This window comes from Grammomys surdaster, unplaced genomic scaffold (genome assembly GCF_004785775.1).
Source record: "Grammomys surdaster isolate TR1022 unplaced genomic scaffold, NIH_TR_1.0 125946, whole genome shotgun sequence".
In the NCBI taxonomy this organism is placed as follows: domain Eukaryota; kingdom Metazoa; phylum Chordata; class Mammalia; order Rodentia; family Muridae; genus Grammomys; species Grammomys surdaster.
In genome coordinates, this window is record NW_021620768.1 from 3,754,115 (window position 1) to 3,769,932 (window position 15,818).

General features: G+C 51.3%; 1 protein-coding gene across 3 annotated transcripts in view; it reads right to left on the reverse strand.

Moving 5' to 3' along the window:
* Positions 1–11,783, reverse strand: part of Npr1 (natriuretic peptide receptor 1) — a 15,885-nt gene extending 4,102 nt beyond the window's left edge. Inside the window, exons 1-21 of one of the 3 annotated variants that reach the window (XM_028753293.1) lie at positions 11,641–11,783; positions 10,197–10,997; positions 9,236–9,435; positions 8,560–8,673; positions 7,995–8,130; positions 7,578–7,669; positions 6,818–6,953; positions 6,540–6,624; positions 5,337–5,457; positions 4,690–4,764; positions 4,382–4,459; positions 3,967–4,071; positions 3,656–3,730; positions 3,401–3,557; positions 2,851–3,006; positions 2,461–2,629; positions 1,637–1,783; positions 1,365–1,488; positions 1,169–1,237; positions 412–586; positions 136–234 (exon numbers count right to left, since the gene is read on the reverse strand). In XM_028753293.1, the coding sequence (XP_028609126.1) occupies positions 136–234; positions 412–586; positions 1,169–1,237; positions 1,365–1,488; positions 1,637–1,783; positions 2,461–2,629; positions 2,851–3,006; positions 3,401–3,557; positions 3,656–3,730; positions 3,967–4,071; positions 4,382–4,459; positions 4,690–4,764; positions 5,337–5,457; positions 6,540–6,624; positions 6,818–6,953; positions 7,578–7,669; positions 7,995–8,130; positions 8,560–8,673; positions 9,236–9,435; positions 10,197–10,914 (3,031 nt within the window). In that variant the 5' untranslated portion in view covers positions 10,915–10,997; positions 11,641–11,783. Of the gene's footprint in view, positions 1–135; positions 235–411; positions 587–1,168; positions 1,255–1,364; positions 1,489–1,636; positions 1,784–2,460; positions 2,630–2,850; positions 3,007–3,400; positions 3,558–3,655; positions 3,731–3,966; positions 4,072–4,381; positions 4,460–4,689; positions 4,765–5,336; positions 5,458–6,539; positions 6,625–6,817; positions 6,954–7,577; positions 7,670–7,994; positions 8,131–8,559; positions 8,674–9,235; positions 9,436–10,196; positions 11,302–11,640 lie in introns of those variants that run through there. The other 2 variants (XM_028753294.1, XR_003709455.1) reach the window with 2 other exon arrangements.
* Positions 11,784–15,818: the final 4,035 nt, after the last annotated feature.

The window sequence follows — 15,818 nt, forward strand, 5'->3', positions numbered from 1 at the left end:
GAGAGAGAACTACTACAGTGGGAGATGCAGAGAGAAGGCTGGAGCTAGCTGAGGAACTAGGGAACTAGGTAGGCATGAGCAGTAGGAAGCACCAGGCAGTCGCCCTTCTCATTCCCTCCAGGAGGGCCATCCTACCTTCCCCATTAGACTCCATTCTTGAAGCTGTGTTAACTGTGTCTCCAAAGAGACAGTATCGGGGCATCTTTAGCCCTACAACACCAGCACACACGGGACCTGGGAGGGGAGAAGAAAGGAACAGAGTTCAGGGAAGTTAGATGAGGTAGGTGAGCACCCCAGAAGAGGTAGGAGTTGGGATGTGGTCCCAGGGTGTGTGGGGAGAGACAGGGGCTAAGAGTTTAGTCTAGGGCTTTTTCCTTAGTTTCAGCCTCTGGGTGCCTTTTGTGGTCTGACCTGTGTGGATGCCAATGCGCAAGCGCAGCTGTTCCTGGGGCCTATGGCGGATGCGGAAGGAGCGTACAGCGTCTAGCAGTGCAAGTGCCATTCGGGCCACTTCTCGGGCATGGAGCTGTCCATTCCGCACTGGGAGCCCTGACACCACCATGTAAGCATCACCAATGGTCTCCACCTGTGGGGCGGGGGGCGGGGGAGGGGAGAATGAAGGCCAAGCTTTCCCTGTGCTACCAGCCTACATGCTGTCCCTATCAGCTGGCCTGTCACTGTACTCAGCCTCCAACCCCAGTTTCTCTGTCTGTTCTTGGGTCCCCCTGTGTGTCTCTGCCCATGTCTTTGTTTCTTCCTTTGTCTGTTTTTCTCCTCTTTCTCCTTCTTTTTCTCCTCCTCCCTCTCTCCACCTTTTCTCTTTCTCCTCCCCTCTCCCTTTCTTCCTCCTCCTCTTCCTTCTCCTCTTTTGTTTTTTGTTTTTTCTTTTTATTTCTTTCTTTTCTTTTCTTTTTTTCTTTTTTTGGTTTTTCGAGACAGGGTTTCTCTCGTAGCCCTGGCTGTCCTAGAACTCACTCTGTAGACCAGGCTGGCCTCGAACTCAGAAATCCACCTGCCTCTGCCTCCCAAGTGCTGGGATTAAAGGCGTGCACCACCACCGCCTGGCCTTTTTTTTTTTGTTTTTTGTTCTTTGTTTCAGTGTATCCCTCTGCACGTTCTCTGACTATCCATGTCTCCCTGTCCTTCCTATCCCTACTTATAACCTCACCTTGTACACGTCAAAGTTGTCTATGACAGCATCAAAACAGGTGTACAGGTCATTGAGCAGAGTCACCACCTGGAAGGCAAAGGAAGCTAAAAAAAAATGGGGAATGAGGGCTCCCACCAGGGACAAGTGAGGAGTACTAACCAGAAGGCCAAGCTGACCTACCTGATCTGTTGCCTGTGGCTGAACCCCAGCTTACCTGCATGGGTGTGCTCTCTGCTGAAAGAGCTGTAAAGCCCACGATATCACTGAAGTAGATGGTAACACTATCAAAGGCCTCGGCCTGGACTGTCTCTCCTCTCTTCAGCTGCTCAGCCACAGAACTGAGGGGAGAAGGCCAGTAGAGACCAGAAGGTGAGGTAGGGTGGGGACAGGGCTATGTTTTATTCACACATATATGTGTGTGTGTGTATGTGTGTGTGTGTGTGTGTGTGTGTATGGGCATGCTTGTGTGCATAGTTTAGGACTCACTGAGGCAGAATCTGGTAAAGCAAGGCCTCAGCTTTGCGTTTCTCCTCCAGATAAGCCTGCGTTCTCTCCTCTACCAGCTCCTCCAGGTTGTTGGCATACTGTTCCATGCGTGACAGCAGGTTGTCCAGGATGTTGCTGCTGTTTTCCCTGAGGATCGTGGAGTCCAGGGGGGCAGATGAGATGACTGGTCTTTCCTGGCAGTGCCACATTCAGGCACTCACCATGCCTCTCCCCCACCCCCTGCGCCCTTAGAGACGGGGTCTCTCTAAGTAGTTACAGCTGGATCTATTCACATTATCAGGGGTTTTAGGTGAAAAGAACAGCTGGCCTTGAACCCACAGACATCCACCTGCTTCTACACCCCACTGGATGTCTTATTTATTCTTATTGAACACAAGTGAGTTTGAAGGAGGTAGAGAGGGAGAGAAGCAGGGTGAGCTGAGGATAGTGACAGGCAGCAGAGAGACAGGACTGGGAGAACTGGCCAGTGGGCATACTGGAAAAAAGAGATAGAAGGACTGGGATAGGAGCTTTTGAGTAGGATTGAGACTATGGGAAGAGATGGGAAGAGGCCAGAGCATCTGGCCCATATACTCTTATTTATCTTAAGTGTGGAGGTCATTATAGGGTCATTATACAGGAAAGGGTGTGGGGTGTCAATGTTGGCAGAGGAGGAGTAATGAATGGTAGGCAGCCATTGGGTCAGCCAAGTCATACAGCTGTGCTGATGCCTACACGCTGTGATGGGCTGCAGTGGGCTGCCACTGTAGACAAAGATTTAAGTGTGGGATTTCTAGTGGCTGTCATGGAGAGAGACCACTGACTTGTTGAACTTGCGCAGCGCCAGGCGGATCTGCTGAAAGGGTGGCCGCTCCTGTGGATCTTCTGCCCAGCACCGCTGCATCAGCTGCCCCAGTTCCTCCAGGTGGCTCTGCAGATCCATGGAGGGTCGGAATGGGGGCTGCTCACCCCGAGTCACACGCTCAATGATCTCTGTGTGGGAGGGATATGCACTGAAGAATGGTAAGCCTAGTTGGGCAACCAGCTGGGGTAGACAGATAGGGCACAGAGCAGTCAGGTCACTGGCAGCCATGGAGCAGGGGACAGTGGCTGACTCCCCACTCCAGAAGGAAGGGTAGGGATGTTTGCAGAGGTTCCCTCTCTGGAGGTGGATCCATCAAGACTGGCTGGAATACAGGCCACATGATCCTCACCTTTTGGGCTGAGGTCCAAACCTTCCACATAGAAGACCCCACTTCTTAGGGCGATCTCCTGAAGGATGATACCAAAGCTGTATACATCTCCAGCTTGGGAGCCACGGGCAGGAGGTGAAGCCATTCGCAGGAGCTCAGGTGCTGTCCATAACTTTTCTGTGGATCAGAGGTCCGGAGTCACAGGAGGGATAAGGGACTTTACATTCTGATAGGAAAAGAAAAACTAGCAAATAAAAATCATGTTTCATGGGTAATGAATGCTATAATAAAAGTAAGACAGGATGGTGTGATAATCTGAGAATGCTGAGAAAACAAGCTGTCAACATGGCTTAAGATAATCAGGGATCAAGGGCGTGGCTAGGACTCGGTGCGCACTGCACAGTGCCAAGAACCAGAAGACTAGTGACCACTTAGTCTAACCTTTTTAACCAATGAAGGTTAGGTTGAGTCTGGAGATAAGAGGTATACTCAAGTCATGCAGAGGCTAGGCCTCAGTTTTCCTTCTCAGCTGTGTTGTCAGCAGAGGCCTAGGGTCAAGAGTCAGACTCACTGGCGAAGAGGGTGTGTCCTTGCTCTGGCTCCGGGTCTCTGAAGCTCTCCAGCCCATAGTCTGTGATCTTTAACACAAAGCGCCCATCTACCACACAGTTGGATGACTTGAGGTTCCCATGGGAACAAATGGCCCCGTTGTGTAGAAAGAGCATTCCCTGGAATATTTAGGACAGCAAGAGGGCTTGGGCATGAGGATGACTTCCAGCCATGCCCAGCCCTTGCCTTGGCGTCCAGTGAGCTCCTCTGGACTCACCTTGACAATGTCATTGGTGAGTGAGTACCGAAACATCCAGTCCAGGGTGATACTCTCATTCTCTAGAATGTCCTGCTGGGGCAGCAAGAGTCAGACCCCCTGGGAGTAGGAGGAGGGTACAAGGGAGCTACTGGCATAAGCTTGGACGCTTGGATTTACTCTAGTGCCATGCCCGCCTCCAACTACCATTTACAGAGAGGGCCAAGAAAGGCCAGAAAGAGGGAGCTTATCTGGGCTGCCTCTTAGTCAATGGGGTAAGAGCCAGGACTAGAACCCAGGCTTCCGGACACATTCTCTCTTGTCCTACTCACCTGTAGGCTCCCACGGGGACAGTACTCTGTGAGGATACAGATGTTGGGGGGGTCGGTGCAAGCACCCACAAATCTGGTCAAGTGCTCATTCTGCACATCCCGCATCTGCAGGTTGGGACAGCATCAAGGCCCTGGTAGAGGCTTCAAACCTCACCAAGTCACATGTTTGTTAACGTCCTTTCTCAGAATCTGCTCCCTAAGCCCTTGATTTCCTGGCTGTACCTGTGAGGACAACCCGTCTGGTTCCTGGAGGACCAGTGATCTCTCATCTTATGACTGATCTCCTTCTTCCTGCCCACAAGACTCAAGGGCCATCCCAGATGTATAGATCCCTCCATAAGCAGTTCTGCTGGCTGACTCTCTTGGGGTACCCATGGGGCCCTTCCCAAGCCACAGCCTCACTCCCCTACATTACATGTTTAAGTTCAAACAGGACTTTTCGAGTCAGCTCAATGCGTTTCCGGTTGACATGTTTCACAGCCACGAGGTTGCCCTGAGCAAGAAATGGAAATTTATTATTGAGAAGATGGCCTGAGACCCCCATCTGCTTCTGAAACCCATCCATGAGCTGGGCATGAGCCCAGCTCTCTACCTGCTTCTAAAAGCCCACCCCTACCCCGGGACCACCCATGTCCCCTGGAAGCCCACCTCAGAACCATCTCTTAGTCCTCAGAGCATACTCCACCCGGGTCCCAAGGATCAGCAATCTTTCCCCAGACCTACCTTATAATATGCTGTTTTGGCAAAGACTTGGATCTGGCCCTCCGTGGTTAGCAGGGAGCCATAATTGGAGCCTCGCTACAGAAAAGAACAATAGTCATCTATTGGTCAGCCCAGAGGTCATTCTGCATCCTGGAAGTTCTAGATTCAATCATACTGCCCCTTATCTGTGTCACCCACCAGAGATAGAGTCTCACTCTTTAGCTCAGGCTGCCCTGGAACTTGTAGCAATGCTACTGCCTCAGCCTCCCAGGCTAGGATTGGTTGCAAGTGAGCTACCAATGCTAGCTCCCACCCTCCTTGTGTATTAGACTCATACCTGTGTATTTACTTAGACTATCTCCTTTGACCTTTGAGAGAGCCTTGTTACAGAGGCTGTAACTGCAACCCTCATCTAAGACAATGTCAGCATGAGCAAGTGAAGGCAGAGCTAGAGGTAGACCTGTTCTTTTGTTTGGTTTTGGTTCTATGAGACAGGGTCTCATTGTGTGGCACAGGCTAGCCTCAAACCTACAGCAATCTTCCCGTCCTAACCTCCCAAGTCCTGGGTCCAGGTGAGTCACGTCATCTAGAAGCACCTTCTGCTAACTCATCAGCCATAGCTTTTGTTACTCAGCTATCCCATCCTCCAGAGACAGTAGTGTCCTCACCCCGCTCAGGGTCAGCCGGCTGCCAGTGCTCCGAAGGTGCCTGTCCAGGCTGCTGGGCTGCAAGTCCTCCCAGCGCACCCGCCACAACTCCGAGACCAGCTCCTTTTCCAGCTGCATCTTCCTGGAATGTGAAGCCTGCACCTGAGCCCCTAGCCCCGGTGGGGCTCAGAGAACCAGGACATCCCACATGCTAAGAGATGCTTGAGGGAGTCCGGTTCTCAGAGCTGAGCTGGGAGGCTCGGGGCCTGAGGGAAATTCTAACAATTCTAACAGGGGATCTTATCCCAGAGAGAGGAGTCACTTCAGTTTCTTCCTTTGGAAACTGGAGGCCTCTGTATCTTTTTTTTTTTTTTTTTTTTTTTTAATGAGACAGGACAGGAATCTCACTATGCAGCCTGGGTTGTCCTGGTGCTCCCTATGTAGACCAGGCTGGCCTTGAACTCACTGAGATCCATCTGTCTCTGCCACCTGAGCGCTGGGAGTAAAGCTATGTGCACCATACTGGCTTCTACTTCATTCCTAATTATTCCAGGATGCAGTGTCCTGAGTGTGGAAGTGCCTGGCGCACATGCTCAGTCAGCACTGGTCTCTTTCCTCCTCTTTCCTGTTTCCTCACCCCACTTTGTACTTTCATTTCCACGTGCACCAGGGGCCAGGAGTGGACTCTCACCCCTTTTCCAGTCTAGGGTCAGCAGTTTGTCATCCAGAACCAACTCCTTTGGGTTAGTACCTGAAGTTTATTTGTTTGTTTGCTTTTTGGTTTTTTGAGACAGGGTTTCTCTGTATAGCCCTGGCTGTCCTGGAATGCTCTCTGTAGACCAGGCTGGCCTTGATCTCACAGATTCACCTGTGTCTGCCTCCTGCGTTGGGATTAAAGGCTTGCACTATCACCGCCCAGCTACCTGAAGGTTTTGAACTACTGCTTTCTATCTGGCCTCAGCAAAGGATGCCAGTTCCACATCAGCATCCACTCTGCTCTGAAGTCACTTCCCAGCTGCTTTGTGGCTTTTAACCCAGCCTGAACCAACCTGACTGATCCATGCTTCCCAGACTCCAATCTGGAGTTTCTGCTTCCTCACTGAGGGAATGAAAGAAGTATTCTTTTCCCACATTAGGCTCCCTTCCAGGCTTACTCTCCTCCTGCTCCCTTCTCTGTGCTCTTGTCTCCCCAGCCTCACCTAGTACCCCTGTGCCTTAACTTACCTGTATATGAAGAAGGACACAATCAGAAAGCTAATCAGAGAAAGGCTGCCCACCAAAGCCAGAACCTCCAGTGTGGAAAAGTGGTCTGTGGGAGAGTCCAAGTTGTAGAAGAGAGACTAGGGTTAGACAATGGGAAGGAGGAGTCATCTAATAGTCAGTCGACTGATATGATAAAGGAAGGGAAGTAAAGTCCGGAGCAAGCAAGCCTCTATTTAACTCCCCTGGGGAGGAGGCAATGGCTCCACAACAGGATTCTGGAAGCGTGGTGGGCTGGTCACCTTGGTTGCAGGCTGGGTTCTCATTGTCAAAGCCACATTTAGGGACGTCAGGAGGTGGGTATCCCAGAGGCCAGTATAATTTGTGTTCTGACACAGCCATCAGCTCCTGGGTAGTACCATTAAAGTTCAGGACAACCTGAAGGAGAACAGGAGAGGTGAGTGCCTGTAGCCTCCTGTACCATCCTGCCTTCTGCTTGCCAATCTACTTCCTGGACCTGCATCTAGACTACCAACTATTCACTAGGCTCCTGCTGTGACTATCTATGAATCTTCAAACCCATGCCCATGTCATTAAGGGGCAAAATCTTGAACACTCAAAGGCTTTTCAGAGAAACACCCATATGGAGCCCCAACCCTATACTCAGGGAGTTGGAATTGGTTGCAAGACAGAAATAATTCCTCAGGTACACTTCCAGTCCTAATCCCTCTATGTCCCCTCCATGTCTTCACTCGAAGATCTGAATCTTGGTGCCTTTGACCCCCTTTCCCTTCCTGTCCTTGCTAGGATGGGGTCCCACCTGTCTTAGGAACTCAAGTAAGGACTCTATGTTCCCTCCTCAGACCTGGGGTTCTCTGAGGGAGGAAGACTGCATTATTTTGGTTGCTCCCAGACTCAGGAGTTGAGCCTTCCTTTTTTAGTATCTCATAGCTGTCCAAAGAATAAGCAGATACCTGGCAGGGCTGTGGGGTGGAGTTGGGTTAAGAAGATGAGACACCATTCTGGCTAGGCATTGTCTTCTTGGTGTATGTGTGAACTCACCCTGAAGGCACCTGTCTCTGGATCCATATCCCAGAGGGAGAAATCAGTCTCCCGATCTCCGTTTCTATCAATTTTCAGATATCCTGTCACACCTAGGGTCATAAGGGAGGAAGGCTGTGTTTGGAAATAATGGAGGCTCAGAGATGCCTTACTTCACGCCCCCCCCCCCCCCCGAGATGTAGACACTAGTGTGGCTATCCCCCCAGAGATGTAGACACTAGTGTGGCTATCTCCACAGCGGTGCAAAAGACAGCTGTGTGGGGCTGTAGACATGGCAGCCTTGGCTTGCAGAGTTTTATAAAACTTAGGAGACCCAGCTGGGTAACAGGCTTCTCCTGGTCTCCTGGTGGGACACCTGGCGCTCACTCTCACCTCCAGCCCCAAAGCAGCCCGTCCCAGTTAATTCTAGGCTCTGACCTTGGAAGCTTCGGTTCCACATCCTCTGTGTGATGTTTTCTCCATCAGTGACAGTGCCCCCCTGTGCCAGAGTCTCTGTCACTGCCTGGGCATAGAGCAGGAGCCCGTCATGGAAGGATGCTGGGATGATATTTTTCTGTAGAAGCAAGCAGAGCTCAGGCAGGGCAGATAGATAAAGGGCTCAGAGTGACAAAGTGTAGCGCTGTGGGCAGGGAACTGGGAGAGGGGTAGTGGGAGCTTGGAAGGGGATAGAGAAAACAACCATATTCCACATAAATATGACTGCCTAAAAGATACTTTTGCATCTACAATTCTCCCGACTGTCAGTCACGCTAGGCAGGGCAGGATCTGCCGCTTGCATCTCCCTGGTGAGGACTTTAGGTTCAAGGGTTAAATTTGCCACTGTCCCCCTCCCCCATCAGGAGAGATACAGGGATAATAGGAAGGGAGAAAGGGGAGATGGGGTGCTGGAATGGCCAGAGTAGGAGAGAGTATCAGAGAGCCATGAATTAGGGTCTGAAGAGCCACACTGGAGGATCCTAGGACCCGCCCCCCCACCTCCTACCAGGCCATCCTCCATGGTGAAGTTGAACTTCTTGTCAGCCAAGAGTTTCAGCTGCTTCAGGAATTCCAAGTACTCGGGATTATCAGGCTCTTTGTAAGTAATAATTTTGGCAGCCTAAGGAAAGAATCATTGAGAAGAGGAGTGGTAGGAACTGACTCCAGTCCTTCCTGTATCCTGTATCCCAATCATCTGAGGTCCACCTCCCTGACCAGCTTGTTTAGGTCAAGATCAAGCTTTTAATCCTAGCGCTCAGGAGCCAGAGCAAGAGAATTTTTGAGTTTGAGGCCTGCCTGGTTTGTATAATAAGTTCCAGGACAGCCAGGACTACACAGAGAGACTCTGACTCAAACAAAACAAAATCACAAACAAACACCAAAATAAACAATAAATATTAAATAAGAACAAGATCAAACTGAACCCTGCATGAGATGGCTCCTGTGTTTGAGCAAAAGGATTTAAGTGCTGTCTAGTTCACGAGTCTTTAATATCTTCCTGCTTCAGGCGTATAACATTATCTGTTTAGCCTCCTGGCTCTGAAGTCCCTAAATCCCATGAAGTTCATGGTTCAACTCTAAGCCTATCAAAAACCCATTTTCTGGAATCATTTCAGATATGTAGGGGCAAAGTGCCCAGAAATGATGAGTCCTACACCTGGGCTTCAAACCTCAGCACTCACCTGAAAGGCCTGGCGGGCACTCCTGTCCCGTCCATCTCCTCTTTCCCAGGGCTTCCTGGGAACAGGGCCCTGAGCACCCTGAAGGCTTTGCCCAAACACATCCAGGTGGAAGAAAACATAGTCCTCCCCAGTCAGGCCAGCATCCAGGGCCAGCAGCATCAGATTCCTGAAGGCATCTGGAGAACTGCAGATGTAGATAACTGAAGGAAAAGGAGGAAGAAGAGGAGACGGCAGAGGAAAAAGAGGAGAGGAGAAGAGAGAGGAGAGGAGAGGAGAGGAGAGGAGAGAGAAGACCAGATGAATGAACACACAGTACTACAAAGGAGGGAATTCTGATTTGTAGAATTTAAAGGACAGCAACTCCTGGCTCAGTCTGGACCTTGTCAAGGGAACATGAAAGATGGGAGAAGGAGGTGTGTGGGGTAGGAAGAGATAGAGAAAAATGGGAAGAAGGAAGAGAAGGTGGGGCAAGGTGTGTGTGTGTGTGTGTGTGTGTGTGTGTGTGTATGTGTGTGTTGGGGGGGTAGGGGCGGGGAGGGACCAAGATTGCAGGAAGAATCAGAGAACGGCCAGCTGGAGAAGGGACCTGAGGGCTCAAGAGCTCGTGTGGGAGCAATAGAAGAAACTGGAGGAGAGAGATCTTGGTTGGGTAGTGCGAAAACAGGAGGGAGAAGAGCCAGGAAGCTGAGCGCGCCATAGCGCTAGAACTAGGCCCTTCCGCGCTTAAGTCAAGAAAGTCCGCAGCAGGAAGGTCATCACGGGAGACAGGAGGGGAGGGGGAGAGGATAGGAATGCAAACCTCGCGCCCGGAGAGAAAGAACTAGAAATTCCAAGGTAGGAAAGCCGTGTTGGGCAAGACTCTAAGAGGAGAAAGCCTGGCCCCCAAAGGAGGAATGCCAGGCTGTGGACTGGCCCGAGATGACGCCGCGCGAGCCAGCTGTCCGGTGGGTGCCAGCCTCACCTCTGCCCTTGCTCCGCACGGTCCCCAGAAGCTTGGTGTAGTGGTCTGGGTCGCCCTCGACGAACTCCTGGTGATTCACTGTGATGTTGAGGCGGTCACGCACCCGCATGTACAGCCCCTCCACTATGAAGAAGCAAGGCCGGTCGTCGTCCAGCCGATCTGTATGATCTGCATAGAGCACCAGCGCCTGGTGCTCCCAGCCCAGCTGTTGATGCAGCGCGGTCACGAAGTCGCCCAGCTTAACATGGCTGGGCCCTGTGCGGGTGGTTAGCGCGTACTCATCCTTGACCCCGATGCCCAGAGCCGGGGCGCCGGCGGTCAGCAGCGGCACCCGCCAGTGCGCGGTGAAGCGCCCCACCGGGGCCGCGGAGTACACGCAGCCCGGGCCCAGGAACACCGCGGGGCTGTGCTCCCACTTGAGGTCCACCGCGGCTAGCGGTGCGGCGGTGTCGGAGCAGACGCCCGCCGTGTTCTCGCTGCTGCCCAGCACCATGCGGACCGTCCAACCCGGCAGCAAGTCCGGCCGAGCCTTCACCCGCTCGAGAGCCAGTTCCACGGCTGGCCCTACACGCGCCCAGGACCACGGGTACGATGTGTTGGTCAGCGGCAGCACCACGGCCACGGTCAGGTTGCCCGCGTGGCCGCCCCGGAGCAGCAGCAGTGGCGGCAGCAGCAGCAGCGCCCTTAGGCGCGGACGGACGGGTCGGGAACCCGGCATGGCCTCAGCGAGCGCAGCGATGGGGCAGCACTGTCACCATGGTCTGATCGCTGTCCTCGGGCTCAGCGGCGAGGGTCGGGCGTCTAAAGCGACCGAGCGGTAGCGAGGGAGGGGGTGAGTTGAAGTCGCAGCCCCGAGGCACGCTGCCTGTCGAGGGTTTGACGGTCCGGCCGTCGAGCAGGAGTGTCCGAGAGAAGGGAGCGCTTCAGAGCAGGTGGGAGCGAGCGCAGCACCCGAAGGGAGTCGGTGGAGAGCAAGCGAACGAGGGGGCGATCTAAGGAGAGCGTGGCGAGAGGAAGCGCCAGCAAGGAAAGGGGAGTGTGCGCTCGCGCTTGCCCCAGGAGTGTGCCAGAAGGGGCGTCCGGCTGGCCCAAGTCTCCGGCCGTTCCGGAGGCGGGCGGGGGGGGGGGGGGGGGGACGGGACCACAAGGTCCCGAGCCAGGCAGCGAATCCTCCCCTCACAGATTCGGTGACAAGAGAGCCGGGGGAGCCAATCCCGGCTCTTTAACTCCTTCCTCCCGGCCCTGACTACGGGTGACTCCCACCCTCGCCTGCGCCAGTTATTGCTGACCCTCTTCCCGCCGCGCTGTCGCTGCGCGATGTTTCCCTCCCCTGGCAGCACCCGCGGGCGGGGCGCCTAGGCCGCGGGGCGGAGGGGACCAGGGCTGAGGAAAGAGGTGTGAGGAAGCTGCCCCCCGACCCCCCTCCTGTGCCCCCCCCTTCTACCTGGCTCCTAGGGAAGAGGAAAGTAGAGGCTTGTTTGGATCTTGGCCGGAAAACGTGTGTGTGGCTATAGGAGTTTGGGAGGGTTTCTGGAAAAGGCAGTCAAGTAGAGGCGAGCCAGAGTCCGGGTTACCCAGTCCTTCAGTGGGTACTTCCCCTTTCTTCTTCGCCGCCTCCCAGATCGCGCAGATTAACAGAACAAGATGACCAGGTGGGAGGGTGAAGTTAACTCTTTAGTTCCCAAATAATGATAGAAACTGGAGAGAGTGGGTGGCTAGAGAAGGGATGTAACATCGTGTGAGTGTTTTGTGTGGACGATTATTAAAATGGGACTGCGAAATTCTGGCTGGAAATGACCATAGGAAGAATAAATGAAGAAGTGGGGGCGGGGGAGGGAGCGGACACCAAACTGCTGGGCCTTTGGGACAGAATGCCATGGGATTAGTCTGCCCTCTAATGGTTATCCGGATTCATTAACCGTATTGCGCCATCAACTTCGCCAGTCTTGAGCCCAAATAGGATCTAAGGTCAGCAAACATTTCAAGAGGACCAGCTGTGTGCTTATATATGCTTTTGAGGACAAATAACTATAACGCAATATACTTCAAGCACTGCAAAAGAGACAGGAATATGCCCACAGACCGAGATGAGGGCTATTAATTCCAACTGGATTGGAGACAGGAGAACTTCCAAAGAGAAAAAAACTCACCGAGGGTCAAAGGATGAAAAAGGGTATTTGGAGTTGGAGATATAGTTCAGCAGTTAAGAACATTTATGGCCCTTCCAGAGGACTAGAGTTTGGTTCCCAGCACCTACATCAAGTGGCTCACAACCAACCAGTGTTCTAGCTCCAGGGGATTCTATACCTCTGCCTGCGCGTGTGTGTGTGTGTGTGTGTGCATGCGCACACACACACACACACACACACACACACACACACACACACACCTGGCATACAGACTCATATATGTGGCGAGAGCAAACTGTTGAAGTCTGTTTTCTATACATGAAGTGTTAGGAATTGTTTGTTTTATGGAAGCAGGCTTGCAATCTCTCCGTTTAATTTAATTAACCTCATTCATATTTACTGTTTAATTTTTATTTAGTTGTTCATGCTTTAAAAAACATCAGATGGCTGGATGGTGGTGGCGCATGCCTGTAATCACAGAGCTTCTGAGGCAGAGGCAGGGAGACAGATCTCTTAGTTCAAGGCCAGACTGGTCTACAGAGTGAGTTCCAGGACAGCCACAAAGAAACACTGTTTCAGAAACCAAAATACCAGATGGTTTATAAATATTTGTGTTTCTGGGTTTTTTGTTTGTTTGTTTGTTTTTCGAGACAGGGTTTCTCTGTGTAGCCCTGGCTGTCCTGGAACTCACTTTGTAGACCAGGCTGGCCTCGAACTCAGAAATCCGCCTGCCTCTGCCTCCCAAGTGCTGGGATTAAAGGCGTGCGCCACCACTGCCCGGCGTTTCTGGGTTTTTTTAAAAAGTAGTTTTTCTTAAATTTTAAGTCTGTGTGAGTATATCCATGTAAGTGGAAAGCCAGAAGGCACGGGATCGCCTGCAGCTGGAGTTCCAGGCAATTGTCAGCCATGTTTCCAGGTGCTGGGAACAGAACTGAAGCCTGCCAGTACAGAGGTGAGTCCTCCTGACTGGTGGGCCCTTCTCTAAGCCCCTGATTTAAAAATATATATTTTATTTTGTGTGTGTGTGTGTGTGCATGTGTGTGAGTACCTTTAGAGGCCCGAAGAGGGTTTTTGTTGCCCTGGAGCTAGAGTTTCAAGTAGTTGTGATGCACACAGATGCTAGGAACCTAACTTGGACCCTGCCCTCTGTAACAGCAGCAAGCTCTCCTCACCTCTGAGCCATTTCTCTATCTCCCTATTTTTCCTGAAAGATTGACAAGTTAACAACACAGGCCCCATGTCCCTTACAGCACAGTCAACAGGAGCAGGTGCCCACGGCCTTTCTGATGGTGAATCATCACGGCCTCTACCCACCTTATCTCCAGTACATTCCCTGACTGCTGTAGGAGCCTGCATTGTTAATCCTGAGCTGGGAAGTGGGAATGATTGAGCAGGAAGTAGGCCAGAGGAAATGAGGTCAGTAAAGCTTTTGTGTGACAGGTGTTTGTTGTGTGGTAAGAAGCAGAATAGAGTCCACAGGTAGAGAGATGGAAGCTGTTTTGTAAACAGGGTCAGTGGGACTCTGAGAAGAGAAGGATCTAAGAGACATTGACCTCTTCAGTCGATGAACTAAAACAAGAGGTTTGGGTGGGTGGTAGTTTATTGAATATGAGGTGCCTATAGATACTCAGGTAGAGGTTCCCATATGCTTCTGGAAAAAGCTGGAGCTTGGGGGAAAATGACTGGATTAGAAACATCGTTAGGTCATTGAGTTCTTGTCAGTATGGTGGACTAAATCTGGAGCTGCAAACAGCGAAAATGTTGGTTGAATTATTTTTTTAGGATGAGCAAAGATAATCTAATCAGGAAGCTTTTAGTGGTTGTCAGCTAAGGTTGGAGGTAAAGTTCTAGGAGTAAGGAGGCCTGGGGCTCCAGTGAAGAGAAGAGATGATCAGTATCCCCTTCCTTCTTACTCCCTTCCCCTTCAACAGCATTCACACCACCCTTCCTATATGTCTTAGGGTAGTGGTGCCCTCATGGACCTCAAAAGTCCCTCCTTCCTCTATCCCCTCATCCAACCACACACCAGTGAACAAAGGTACACCTTGCACATATCAGGTCAAATTTGTGGTCTGGTTGATCCCAGGCCTCAGCAATGGCACTGGTGCTGTTCAGCATGCACGCAGCTCAGTGTGGCTGGTCCAGGTCTCTAGCAGGCAACACCGGGAGAGGTGTATGCCAGCCTTGAGGCCATTGGAGTATGCGACTAAAAGCTACATGCTGTACAAGGTCTCATTGGTGGCAAATGTAACGTTGACATCTTTAGCAACTACATCACCAGACCACAACAGGCATCAAGCCCCTGCGTTTACCATGGTGAGGCCACATTTTATCATATGATTGGCTAGCTCAAAGTAAGTATTTGTGATCTTTGCTGAAGAACCTTGCTCCTGATAGGCTTTCTTAGCAGAGAAGACGGGGGCATATGCAGGAAGGTGAAAATGGAAATCTATCAAACGGAAGGGGGTGGTGATAGGAGATAAGAACTGCCTAAGTTGGCAGTTGAGGCTAATGTAGGTTGGGTGCTCAATATCGGGGTTTCTAGGGCAGATGTCTTAGATGACCTCATTGTTACCATGAAGACACAATCAGAGCTCTGCAAGATAGTGAGGGTGGAGTTGTAGGGTTCAAAGACAGCCGTGAAAACTTGGGGCTGGCTAAGTGAGGAACTCCAGCTGTAATCAGCAGAGAGACTTAGCATCAAGGAGAACCTAAGACCATTTTCTTACTAAAGCTATGGAAAAATAAGACTTGAGCACCTGCTAGTCAGCTTATAGATCCACCTAAGACAGAGTCATTGATCTCAGCATTCATGGGTAGTCCTTCCTGGCATACTTATTGGCAACATCTCCCTTGCCTATAATGAACTGCTCATGATGGAAAAGCTGGAAGTGTATCAGTACAAACTCCATCTTTTTTTAAAACTTTTAAAAGATTTATTTATATATTCAAATGAGTTCTCTATTTGCATGTATGCCTGCATGACAGAAAAGGTCATCAAATTCCATTACAGATAGTTGTGAGCCACCATGTGAGTGCTGGGAACTGAACTCAAAACCTCTGGAAGAATAGTCAGAACTCCTAGCCACTGAGCCAGCTCTCCAACCCATAGCTTCCATCTTTAGTAACTGCTGTCAGCACACACTTGTCAGGATCTGTCTCACTAAATGAGATATTGATAGGATTTTTGTTGTTGTTGTTGTTTTGTTTTTCGAGACAGGGTTTCTCTGTATAGCCCTGGCTGTCCTGGAACTTACTCTGTAGACCAGGCTGAGCCTCAAACTCAGAAATCCACCTGACTTTGCCTCCCAAGTGCTGGGATTAAAGGCGTGTGCCACCACCGCCCGGCTAAGTGAGATATTGAAAAATCATCTCCTCCTACAATGGTCTTATCATACAGGTCAGTATGGACACGAATGTACTCCTGCAAGGTGCTACAGGTTAGGGGTCAACAGAAGGAAGCACCAGGTCCTTCTGGTCCCACCACCAGGTC